This window comes from Carassius carassius, chromosome 24 (assembly GCF_963082965.1).
Source record: "Carassius carassius chromosome 24, fCarCar2.1, whole genome shotgun sequence".
Taxonomy (NCBI): domain Eukaryota; kingdom Metazoa; phylum Chordata; class Actinopteri; order Cypriniformes; family Cyprinidae; genus Carassius; species Carassius carassius.
The window spans coordinates 27,935,773-27,948,667 of record NC_081778.1 but is presented as its reverse complement, the minus strand read 5'-3'; the positions used below and the strand labels follow the sequence as shown (position 1 = coordinate 27,948,667).

General features: G+C 33.4%; 1 protein-coding gene across 12 annotated transcripts in view; it reads left to right on the top strand.

Annotated features, from left to right (window-relative positions):
• LOC132103362 (regulating synaptic membrane exocytosis protein 2-like) overlaps positions 1–12,895 on the top strand; it is a 171,751-nt gene that overhangs the window by 123,133 nt on the left and 35,723 nt on the right. For 11 of the 12 annotated variants that reach the window (XM_059508415.1, XM_059508411.1, XM_059508413.1 and 8 more), the window contains 2 exons: positions 8,292–8,395; positions 10,235–10,401. In XM_059508415.1, the coding sequence (XP_059364398.1) occupies positions 8,292–8,395; positions 10,235–10,401 (271 nt within the window). Of the gene's footprint in view, positions 1–4,805; positions 5,657–8,291; positions 8,396–10,234; positions 10,402–12,895 lie in introns of those variants that run through there. The other variant, XM_059508420.1, reaches the window with a different exon arrangement.

Genomic DNA, 12,895 nt, shown 5'->3' with positions numbered 1-12,895 from the left:
ATGAAAAATTAGCTGTAGACACACACACACACACACCCACCCACACACACAGGCACGCTTTCCAACCAGTCACACTTCCTCCACTCCCATCTGCCACATCTGTTGTATTTGTAACAAGATCTTGTCTGTTGGGAGTGGGTGTGTGTGTGTGTGTGTCTGCCTCTTCCCAAGCATCAATCTCTGCTTTCTGTCCAACTGGTATTTACTCTACATTAGCTGTTTGAAATACTCTCATCTTTTTGTCATATGGCACTCAGGATGAGTGTACAGGAGGATTTGGCTTATATTTTGTGTATTTGTGGGAATTCTTGCACTGTTTTTACTCCATTGCTCCTGTTGTTGTGTTAAAGCTTGTGAAATGAGGCCAAACGGCCCTGCGGTCAATGGCAGGAAAGGCAAGTCTCTCCAGGCGTGTGTTTGCAGTGTAGCTTTACAGTATTTTCCTCTTCATTTTCTTTTCTAAGAGGATGTTTCCTCACCTTAAAGACTGGGCAGTATATCAAAACATCACAATGTGTTTACATTTCATTTTCAAATCTGAACATGAAATCAATTCTTAATTTGCAATTCTAGTCTAAGTGCATACCAAAAAAAAAGTTTACGTTGTGTGTTGTTATATATTCACTTATGAATTGCAAATGTTTAATAATTGTTCCTTTAGGGAGATTTTTTACTTACTGCCCAGTCCTTACATCTTTAAAATCTCTTTTTTTCTTTTCAAAAATGTTGACGAAGGATTGATGTGTCTCAGATCTTGCATGAGTTCTGCATGGATGAGTCTGTTTCTAGGTCAATCTCTCCCTCTTCACGTATCTCATACACTATATATCTCTCTTGTGTGGGTTGTCAGTGTTTCAGTGCATTTTGCTGTGAATAATGAGGGACTTTTAGAGAGATTGTATTGAATTAAAAGGATCTGGATTGTGTCTGGATAAATGTTGTTCGCTATAGCTTGTGACTCTAACTCTAAATACAGCCAGATAGACATTCAGCTTATTTAAAAGACTGTTCTGTTTAAAGTCATTTTAAGATGTTTCTATACTCATACTTCAGAGTGAAATTTAGATGTTATAAAATGTCATATTTTGATAGAAGTGTAAGTCAGTGTCTCTGCAGACTGAATTGATTAGTAGGATGCAGTTGCATGGTTTAAACAGCAGATGACGCACAGTCGTGTGTAGAAAGGAGCTGTTCATTGCTTTGGTGCTGAATTATCACCTCTCTACCTCTTCAGCCTTTTGATTTATTTTAGGATGCCAGCTTAATACATGGTTTTAGCGGAAACTAAATAAACAAGAGTAATGTCCAGAGACTTTATTTCAGAAACAAACATGAAATATGTTGTGGATTCATAAAGTATTTGAATATCTAAGCCAGTCTGAATGCATTGCATTAGATATGACATATGAAACCAACTGGTATTTAAAATAGAAAAGAAAGAAAGAAATGGCACAAGCACACTTTTAAAGTGAAAATAAAGGAAGTTTGACCACTGTTTGGAAACTGTACCTGCACAAAAATGAGGGAATTGCAATCCCTCAGTTTCTCTGACACACATCGAGCTGTATGTTAATGCTGCCTGTGTCTCTCTGTCAATGACCTGCATGATAAGAGGTGAAATGGGTGGACCAGCAGAGCTCAGTGGTCACTGCTGGTCAATCGTCTAACGGCCTTCAGGAGGAGACGCACGAAACTGCTCAGACAGGTTTGACCTCTGACCTCTCTGATCTTGACCCTGTTTGCTCTTTCCACTCTTCCTCTGAATGATTTTGAAGTCTGGCTTCAAGCTCTAAATCTCTGGATGAATAAGTGCAATCGATACAGTCAGGTGGAGTAAATGTGGAGGGTGTAAGTCAATCGGCTGCTCAATAGAAAATCTGGCACAAGGTTTTCTGTACTGACGTACAAGGACTGACACTGCTCGGCATTTATTTTAATTATTAGGTTTTTCCACACCCATTTATTATTGTAATATCAACCATTTTTAAAAAACCCACCCGTAAATGATACATTAAAGAAAACACACTGTTTGGTTGCTTTTACATCTAAAACCAAATTAGTTATAAAATAAAGATCATCTATAATTTTAGTATAGATAAATAAATCACAGTAGTTTAGCTCTATTATCTTTTCCTTCAAGAGACATCATAAATGCAATTTATTGATTGGTTATTTTTAGTAAAAAAAAAAAAAAAAGTAAAGCATGTATTACATGTATTACATTTCAAACAATTGGGGTAGTTTTGAAAGAATCTTTTGGTCTTTTATGCAATTAAATAATTATTAAAAATGTTAATTTATACAACTAAAAAACTTTCTATTTTAATATACAGTACAGACCAAAAGTTAGGAAACATGACTATTTTTAATGTTTTTGAAAGAAGTTTCTTCTGCTCATCAAGCCTGCATTTATTTGATCAAAAATACAGAAAAACAGTAATATTGTGAAATATTATTTCAACTTAAAATTATAGTTTTCTATTTGAATATATTTTTAAAAAATAATTTATTCCTGTGATGCAAAGCTGAATTTTCAGCATCATTACTCCAGCCTTCAGTGTCACATGTAACATCCAGTCTATCACATGATCATTTAGAAATCATTCTAATATTCTGATTTATTATGAGTGTTGGAAACAGTTCTGCTGTCTAATATATTTGATGAATAAAAGGTTAAAAAGAACTGCATTTATTCAGAATAAAAAAAAATTCTAATAATATATATTCTAATAATACATTTTCTTTACTATCACTTTTTATCAATTTAACACATCCTTGCTGAATAAAAGTATTGATTTTATTTAAAATAAAGAAAGAAAAAAAAAATTACTGACCCCACATTACTGACCAGTAGTGTATATTGTTATTACAAAATATTTATATTTTAAAAACATAGCTTCTTTTTTTAATTTTATTTTTTTTACTTTTTATTCATCAAAGTATCCTAAAAAGTATCACATGTTCTGAAAAAATATTAAGCAGCAGAACTGTTTCCAACTTTGATAATGAATCATCATATTAGAATGATTTCTAAAGGATCATGTGATAATGATCCAAAAAATCAGCTTTGAATCACAGAAATAAATGATAATTTAAAGTATAATAAATTTAAAAACTATTATTTTAAATTGTAATAATATATCACAATATTACACTTTTTTCTGTATTTTTGATCAAATAAATGCAGGCTTGATGAGCAGAAGAAACTTCTTTCAAAAACATTAAAAATAGTAATGTTTCCAAACTTTTGGTCTGTACTGTATATATATATATATATATATATATTTTTTTTTTTTTATATATAATTTTTTTTTTAATATAATTATTTTTGTAACAGTGTTAAAGTCCTTACTGTTACTTTTGATCAGTTTAATGAATCTCTGCTGAATAAAAGTATATGAAAGATGATCAAAAAAATGTAAAATAATTTTCTGTAAAGTTGCTTTGCAATGATTTGTATTGTAAAAACCCGCTATACAAATAAACTTGAATTAAATTGAATTGAATTTAAAATGTGCACTGTATCACTATATGTATTACTGAGCTAAATTCAAATGACAATGAGACGAGCATAGTCTTTAGCAAACAGAACAGCGTTTGTCTTGCTCCCAGGATCTCATCTTTCTGATAAGACGATTGTGTGTGTGGGTTGGGGGGTTAACAGGGTCCATATCAGGTCCGGTTAATTAATGTTCCATCAGTGCATCCGTCTGTGGGGAATGACATCATCTTGAGGGTGATTAATGCATAAAAAATGTGCTTGGGTACACAAGATCATGCATGCGGGGTCGTGGCATGATTAATGCTGCGGCGAATCAAAGCATAGCTCAAGAGAACAATGAAACACTGAGAAAAAAAAAAAATTAGCCGTATCAGCAGACTGTGTTCTCTGTGAAGACACAGAACAAGATTTTAAATATGGAGAGGAGTAAGGTGTCCAATTAGCGCAAAGTGGCCTTAGACTCCAGAGCCATTATAAAAGATACTAAACCAGTACTGAACAAATGATCTAAACAGGGATTCTGGGATATCTGTGATCATGGCTAAACTGAAGGATCAGCAGGACACTTTCTCCAGAGGGTGATTCAGATATGAGTGAAGTGTAGGATGATGTTCTCTCTACATTCTTAAAAATAAAGGTTCCAAAAAGGGTTTTTGTTCCAGTGATGCCAGCCATTTTTAATTCCTCAAAGAAACTTTCAGTGAGCAGTTCTAAAAAGAACCATTATTTTTCTTAGAGTAAAAAAGCATTTTAATAATGTAAAGAACCTGTTTGCACTATACAGAACCTTTTACAGTGTGGAAAGTTTCCATGAATGGTAAAGGTTCTTCATTGTTTTTGTTTTAGTTTTTTTTGTGATATTCTTTAAGGTACTGTAGATATATTCAGCTTGGGCATGCTTACAGTAAATGGGAAGTGACAGCAATTTGTAGTGCAGTTTCAGTCTGTTTCATTGTCCAAGGCGAAATGAGTGACTTCCAGCCGATTGTGACTATATTAAAGTAAAATTTTATAAAACTTGTGGCCTTTTAGAGATTTATGCATTATTCATGGTGTGATGCATTATGCATTGCAGCAGATAATATACATTACAAATGCCTGCAAAATGTCCACTCTAGCTGCAAAGCATTTTTGTTTTTGTTTATTATTATTATTATCTTTAATTATTTTATTTATTCCTTTTTTTGTCAAATCAGAGTTTCTAAACAACTCAATGGCCACCAATGATAGAATTGCTGTCAGGAGTTTTTGATTTAGTGTTTTTGTAAACTGCCACACAAAAATTTGGGGTTGGTATGATTTTTTTATGTGTTTGAAAAAGTCTCTTATGCTTTCAAAGGCTGCATTTATTTGATCAAAAATACAGTAAAACAGTAATATTGTGTAACAATATTTAAAACTATTAATTTCTTTCAAAAAATAAATCTTACTGACCCATAACCTAAACCAATCAGGACCATGTGTTGCCGCAATTTTACATTTTAAAGCAGCGCTTTAAACAAATTAACTGCCAGAAAATTACTGTAAGACTTCGAATCACCTGGAGTATGACACTAACTTTGTGCAATAAATGGTTGTTGTTATTTTGCTTAGATATTGTAGCATATCTGTGAGTGTTGTGCAGCATCCGACTGGTGTCAGGTCCTGGTCTTGTCAAATGAAGGTTATTTCTCTTCAGGGTTTGTGGTGACTGTCCTCCTCCTTTCTCTTCTATCCTCCTTTCTTTCCACAGGTCTTTTTTTAATTCATTCCTGACTGCATGTTCTATTAACATTCCTCTAGTGTTTCAGGGTTTGTTTTGAAGCAGGACTGGCTGTTCTTCGTGTTTTCTCACTGAACTGTGATTTATTTTTTATTGCTCTTCTTTAATATATCTTTTTTTGTTTGTATCATGGAACTTGAAACTTGTGTTTGTGGTTTTATCTGCTTGTCGTGTGTTTCCCTCATTTTTTGTGTGGTGTTTGTGGTGGTGTTGTTGTTGATGTGTTCCTTCCCGTGTGTTTTTGCCCCTGGTTTCTCGTCCTTCTTTCTGCATACCTCTTCTCACACCCCTCTTCTCTGTCTGTCTGTCTGTCCATTTTTGTGATGTGACCCCCTCACCCCTAACTCCCCCCCTCCCAGAAGACATGGACTCCCCCGGTCGGACAAACTCAGGTCTGTCCTTTCTTCTGCTTTGCTTTTCTCCTCGTCCTCTACGTCGTGTCCCAGCTCCTCTCTGTTTGTCACACTCCCGTTCAGGAACAACTCACTCAAAAATGAATACTGATTTATCATCTAGAGAATCTAGCTAATGGATATTCCAGAAGGTCAGTGAGCAGTGTCAACATTAGGGTTCATCTCACAAAGAACACATATTTTCAATGGAAGCTTGTTTCCGTACAGGGTATAAAAAAATAAAGAAGAAAAGATGCCCAATTCTGAGTAAAAAGTTCACCATTCTGATGTTTTGTCACAATTGTGAGTCAGCATTCTGACTTTATAGCTTTAATAACAATTGCTAGTTTATATATATATATATAGTAATGAGATTAGAAAAAAAAAAAAATATATATATATATATATATATATATATATTTTTTTTTTTTTTTTTTTGTGTAAATTACAATAATATATTAAACCATTTTTTATTAATTTGATCTAAACTATAATATGCATTAAAAATAATATAAATTAATAATATTAATAATGGAATATGGTATCAATTAGAATGCACTTTTAAGTGTATTGTGTATACTGTATATAGATGACAATTTTTTGACAGGCTTTGTGAGATTCAACTATTATCAGTTTGCACTGCAGCACACAGTTAAATTATTCAAATCTACAGTAGCTGTTATAATTTTTCTATGTTGTAGTGAGTGTAAAAACCATAGAGGAGTAAATGCTGGGACTGTGCCTGAAAAGCGAACTCCATCTCTTTCTGCTGTTTGGGTGTCTTCTCTGGCTTTTAAATCCATCACTCCTTCTCTCTGCCCCTTTTTGTTCACTTAGTTTCTTTATTGCAAATCATTAGAGTTACTGTTTGCTGTGAAGCTCATAAGCTTCCTTATCCGCTCCAGTCATAATCATGTGTGATTGTTCTTATTTAAAATAAAATAATAACCTCAGTATTTTCTGCCTTTTAGTTTATCATTTTGATCAAATTGAATGTGTCCTTACTGAATAAAAGTAATAATTAAGCTGTTTGAGAGTTTGAGTTAGATTTTTTTTGTCATTCTTAGTGTTTTATGGCAGTGGACTGTCGATAATGTGTGTTTTTTTTTTAAAGATTTTCATTTCCACAGTAACAGTGCCTTTTTTGATCGGCTTTACCTCCTGAACCCGTTCTTGGTTATGGCTTGAGCTAATGAAGCTGGCTTCAAGACAGCATAAGTGCAGATATATCACATCGTAGCTATTTTCAGAAGTTTTTTTTTATTTGCATCCACATTCATCCCCCCATCTCACTTTGAACAACTTTAAAGCAATAGAGAGAGTATCGAGAATGAAGTGTGTTATATGGTTTTGGCATTGCAGATATCTAAACTTGAGTACGGATTGACTTTGAGGAAGGTTTCCCATGCTGCAAAGCTTTCTGAAAGCGATTTCAGTTGTGAATGTGGCATTAACATCAAAAAAATGTCCTACATGTATGAACTTCACTATAAGTAATAGCGCTGCAATTAAATCCAATGAATCTAATGATTCTGAGAGCACTAAATATTGGGTAATTACTTAACAGCACAAATGCTATTTGAAAGAGAAAATTGCTGTTGACATTTGCGGCACCTGTGCCGACAAAGCTTTTTTTTCAGACAAATTCTGCTTGTAGTTGTACATTTATATGAGTTTTGCTATATGAACAAACATCAAATTGGGCTTTTCGTCAATATTGCTCTTGGTATTAGTCTTAGTATTACAGAGACTCAGGCCAGTAAGGAACCACCCTAGAAAACTATATAGTAACATGCTGAAAACAACCCCCTTGTAACTGCTTAAGGATAGTCTAGCGACTAAATAACATGTTAAAAACACACCCAACACCCGAGCACTGCATAAAAACACGCTGCAGTCTCATAAACCCCCCTAGCAACCATTTAGAGTATTACATAACATACTAAAAACATTTAGAACACTAAATGTATTTAGTACTAAATTATACTAACACTAAAATATACCACAATATAATTTAATTGATCCTTGCACATGCACTTAATTTATTTTATGCTCTGATTTATTAATAGTGAAGGACTCTTTAATATTCAGATGCGGTAAAGTGCGTCAGGTTTGTGTGACTTGTGAAGGGTTTATTACACAAGCCAACTCTCGTAAAAAGACCTAAAATTTTGTTAGCTTCTTGATTATTGAACGCTGTACTGTCCCCTCTGTAATTTGCTACAGTAGTTTTATTTATATATTTCTTCTCCGCGCTGCATTATTTATAATATGAAAATGTGTTGAGAAATTTAAACAGCAGTGTCTTTAATAATGGTGACAGGCATTTTGATGAAGATTGTTTTTTAACTTTTTTATGGATGGACAGATTGGTATTAAACATACAGATGTCTCATATGCTCAGATGGTAATTAACGTTTAAGAAACACTAGCTGTGATCATGCTGCATTGTATGAAACACCTCATGACAAATGTTATTAGTTAGCGCTGTTAGTTCAGTGTTGTACATTACTGTTGTAGATGGGAAAGATTTTTGTTAAACCATTCCACGTTATTCAGACGCTTCATTAGTGAGGCATTTTTTTCAACAACCTTCCAAACACGCAACCTCATTGACGTCTGCTGTGATCCATAGGTGCTATGGATGTTGAGGAGCAGACGCGGCAGATGAAACTGAAGATGAACAAGTATAAACAGGGAACGGGCTCAGACTCCAGACTGGAACAGGACTATCACAAGGCAAGTACATGTGGTCTACTGCTCCAGTACTTAAAGTGAAAAACTGTTAAAAACTAACTTTTTAAATGATTCAAATGGTTCATCACTCATGAAAACTCAAGATAAATGAGTGTGTTTTCTAGTCGTAATATTTGTATTTATAATAACATTTTCTGTTTAAGTTGCAATCATCCTACTTGAGGTAATCACAGTGAAATAAAACTCATGGTTGCTTTAATAATAATAATAATTGAAAAATAATATTTTTATTATAATCCTTTATTTAAATACTCTCCCTTTAAAAAAATCTAAATGTTCATATGGACAAGGTAATTCTTGTTTTGATTTATTAATCTCAAAATATTTGCATGCATGCTTGTGCACGTTATGTTTTAAGTTTTTATTTTATTTTAATTATTTTTTTATTTTACTTTTTATTTATTTTAGTTTAGTTTACGAGTTCTTCTTTCACGCCCTTTAAATGCATCAGTTTAGTTACAGTAGCTACTTTTTGCTTATAGCTTTAGCTTTGCTATCCAAGTAGTTTAACTAGATCCAAGAGCACTTTTTAGCCATTCAGATTGCTTATTTGATCTGAAGTGATCATAGATAAAACATGATGTGTGTTTGGTGACCCACTTCCCGCAGTTGGGAGATTTTTATAGACCTATATAGTCTTCCAGGTTTAGGGACTCTCTGTTCAGGATATACATTAGTGTTTGTCTACACTGGACATTGTGCTGAGATTAAGTGCCATATACAGTCATATCGCCTTCCCTTTGTATCCTTTTAAGCGTGTGGTATGAAAAGCATTGTACAGGCATTCGAGTTCTGCAGAATTCTATTTAAAGCAGGTAAAGACTCTGTTTGTTTGGTCTGTCTAATAGAGGCGCCATTTAGGACGTAATGTTTATAATCAGCATAGCGAGCCATGAGCAATTTATAAATAAATGTTACATAAGATCCCACAATCCTGTACCTCTCCATGTCTATCCAAGAGAGAATAGCCAGGAACGCCTTAGTGTAAATGCAATGGCTTTCTTTTTAATGATGCTTGTTGTCTTTTTTTAGGCTTCTTAAAAAAAAAAATTACAAATATATATATATATATATTTTTTTTTTTTTGCTTTTATATATATATATATATATACATATTTTTGCTTTAATCCAAAACAAGCTACTTTGCATTCAGGGTAAACATGTTATCAGTTCATGCATTCCTTGGAAATCAAACCCATATTGTACAGTTTGAGTTTAAGGAATTCTCATTAATAGAATTTTATTATTATTATTAGTCATGTATTCTTTTGTCTATTTATTTATATGAATTAGTTTTTTTTATTTATTTGCTGTTGGTTTTCATTTTCATTTATTATTATTTGATAGTTGATATTTACATCATATTTTGTTCATTTTGAATTTATTATTGTTTATTTTTGAATAGTTATCATTTATTTTTATGTTCATTTTGAATTTATTATTGTTTATTTTGAATTTATTATTGTTTATTTTTGAATAGTTATCATTTATTTTTAAATTATTATTGTCGTTGTTGTTTATTTATTTTTTTATTATTTCTGCTGTTGTTATTGTTTTTCATTATTATCATTTGTTATTTTTAATTCATTGTAGATATTTTAAATTAAGCTCTTAGTTTGTTTAAAAATTTCTCTGCCACTAACATGGAAGTAATGCACAGAAAAGTAACAGTAGTTTCACATTACCCCCAAAAAAATCCTACTGTCATTTTTGCCCTTCTCCCCATTTGATATTGTTTAGCCTCTATGCCCTTTAATCCCTTTGTATTTTCTGTTTGCTGTCTCTAAGCATCTGACTGCATGTGTTGTGTTTGTTCTGCAGCGTTCAGGCAGGGATCCTCAGCGGGGAGAAAACCTCTCGGCCAAGTCTTCGGACAGTGATGTTAGCGACGTGTCCGCTGTGTCGAGAACCAGCAGTGCGTCTCGATTTAGCAGCATGAGCTACATCTCTGTCCAATCAGAACGGCCGCGGGGCAGCCGCAAGATCAGGTGAGACGGCCTCTTCTTGAGTCAGAATCACTGTCAAACCTGTGCGTTAGAGTTTAGTCCAGGTATAGTCCACAGCAAGGGCTGTTCTTTGAGGCCACCTACATACTGATTAGTGTTTTGTGAATGACTACCGTATTTTCCGGACTATAAGTCGCACTTTTTTTCATAGTTTGGCTGGTCCTGCGACATAGTCAGGTGCGACTTATTTATCAAAATTAATTTGACATGAACCGAGAGAAATGAACCAAGAGAAATGAACCAATAAAAAAAACATTACCATCTACAGCCGCGAGAGGGCGCTGTATGCTGCTCAGTGCTCCTGTAGTCTACACTGAAGACATAGAGCGCCCTCTCGCGGCTGTAGACGGTAATGTTTTCTCTTGGTTCTTGGGTCTAAATAAATGCGACTTATAGTCCGAAAAATACGGTGCCTCATTTATTTGCAGGAGTGAATTCCTCATGCTTTGGCATCTCCTGGCTGTACACAAGAAACATGTATGCCAATAGTTTAACTAATAATTAATAATAGTTAATAACAGTTTAGTAGTTCGGTGTTTTGGACCAAACTAAAGTTGTATTATTACAGTATTTATTATTGAATGAGATTCTATTTTCATTTTTTTCAGTTTTGATTTATTTTTATTATGTTTAACTCTATTTTTATTTCTAAGTTTTAGCAATTTTAGCACTTAGTACTTCATTTCAGTCATCTAATATTTATAGTTTATTTTTCAGTTTTATTTCAATATTTAAAATCATAAAAATACTTTTAGATTTAATTTTGGAAACACCATTTTCATTTGGCAGTTATTACTAGTTATTAATAATCATATCACCCACCATACGTTCACAGACCGTCAAATGCATATTGCACACATAACTAGCAAAAACTATCCAAACCCCTGCCATTTTAATTTCATTGACCCGCTTCAAGGAAATGTTTTACCAGTCTGCCCGGATACATCTTTATTTATCGGTCTTCTTCTTATTTACTCAGTTTATGCACCATTCAGAACTGAAAATGCCTTATCACAATGTAATTCCTGAATATGAATTGAAAATGGACACAGAATTTGAATTTGGATGTAAGGAAGTTAAATGGAAATTCAAAGCAGTTCAAATGTGAAATAATCAATATTTACTGCTTGATGAACATTTATTTTCCCCCAACCAATTGTCTTAAATGGCTGTAGTTGGTCACTTAAAACAGTCTCTTTCAGTTAAAGTTAAAGTGGACAGTTCTTAGCCAAATATTAGTCTGACTGCGTGAAAATTGAATTCTACGTCAGTGCTATAAATATTGTTGGCTCTGTAATGAATTGCTTGTTATATTTCTCATTTGTAACTCGCTTTGGTTAAACTGGTATCCATATTTACGAATTGGTCAAGATGCATCTCATATCTGAATCTTCCAGACATACATTTGGTTATAGAATGAAGTTATCACTCTTGTAACTACCTGCTGTGTACAGAACACGATTAAGCACACAGAAAAGGAGTGATGATCATATTTAGCTGCAGTGTGTACATGGCCTGAGAGAAATATAGCTCTGTAGGCTTCATCTTTTCTGGGTTTAAGGGCGTTCAGGATTGGGTTCAGTTTAAGTGAGTTTGGCTTCAAATCAATGCAGACTAAACATTTTATAGTCATTACATTTTCAAGTGAATGTGAACACCATTTCAAATGCTTGGGGTCGTCAAATTTTTGTAAATTTTTATTTTATTCAGTAAGAATACATTAAATTGGTAAAAAAAAAAAAAAGATTTTTTTTTTACATATTACAAAACAAACGAAAAAAATCTAAAAAATAAATGCTCTTTATTCAATCAAAGAATCCTTAAAAACATGTTTTTACAATAACAACAAAAAAATTAAGTACCAAATGTTTTAAACATTGATAATAATAAGAAATATTTCTTGATCAGCAAATCAGCATATAGAATTAGGGCTGTCACTTTTGTGAAAAAATCATTTTCGATTTTAAAACATAAGTGTTCATTGAATCGATTGTAAAATCGATTTTCCATGTCTAAAAAAAAAGACGTTTCCTTTTTCAACGTCAAATAACGGACGAACGTAAAGAGAGCGCTAGAAACGCACAAGTCAGCAATATTTCTTATTTATTGGCATGAAGTTGTCAGCTGTCAGCTTGCAACGGTCCTTTTCATAACTCAGAATCTCCTGTAACTAGATGCGCGAATGAGGCGAATTCGCGTCTACCGCGCCGCGAGACCTCCAGACGCGCGTAAACGCGTCTTTACATTGACTTAACATTGAAGTCATTCGTGCCAGACGCTCTATTCGCATTTGGTGTGAACGCAGCATAAGAGATCGCTTTCGACGTCACTGGGTCTTATAGGCGCGTAAAATTGCTGGTATTTTCTGTCTAGCTTTCGCAACGCATACTGCACTCTCGGAATTCTTTATTTTCTTTTTCTGCTTGTTTGTGAGTTTTGTTACATCTATATTTTTTTGTTGTTTAATTCTTTTAAA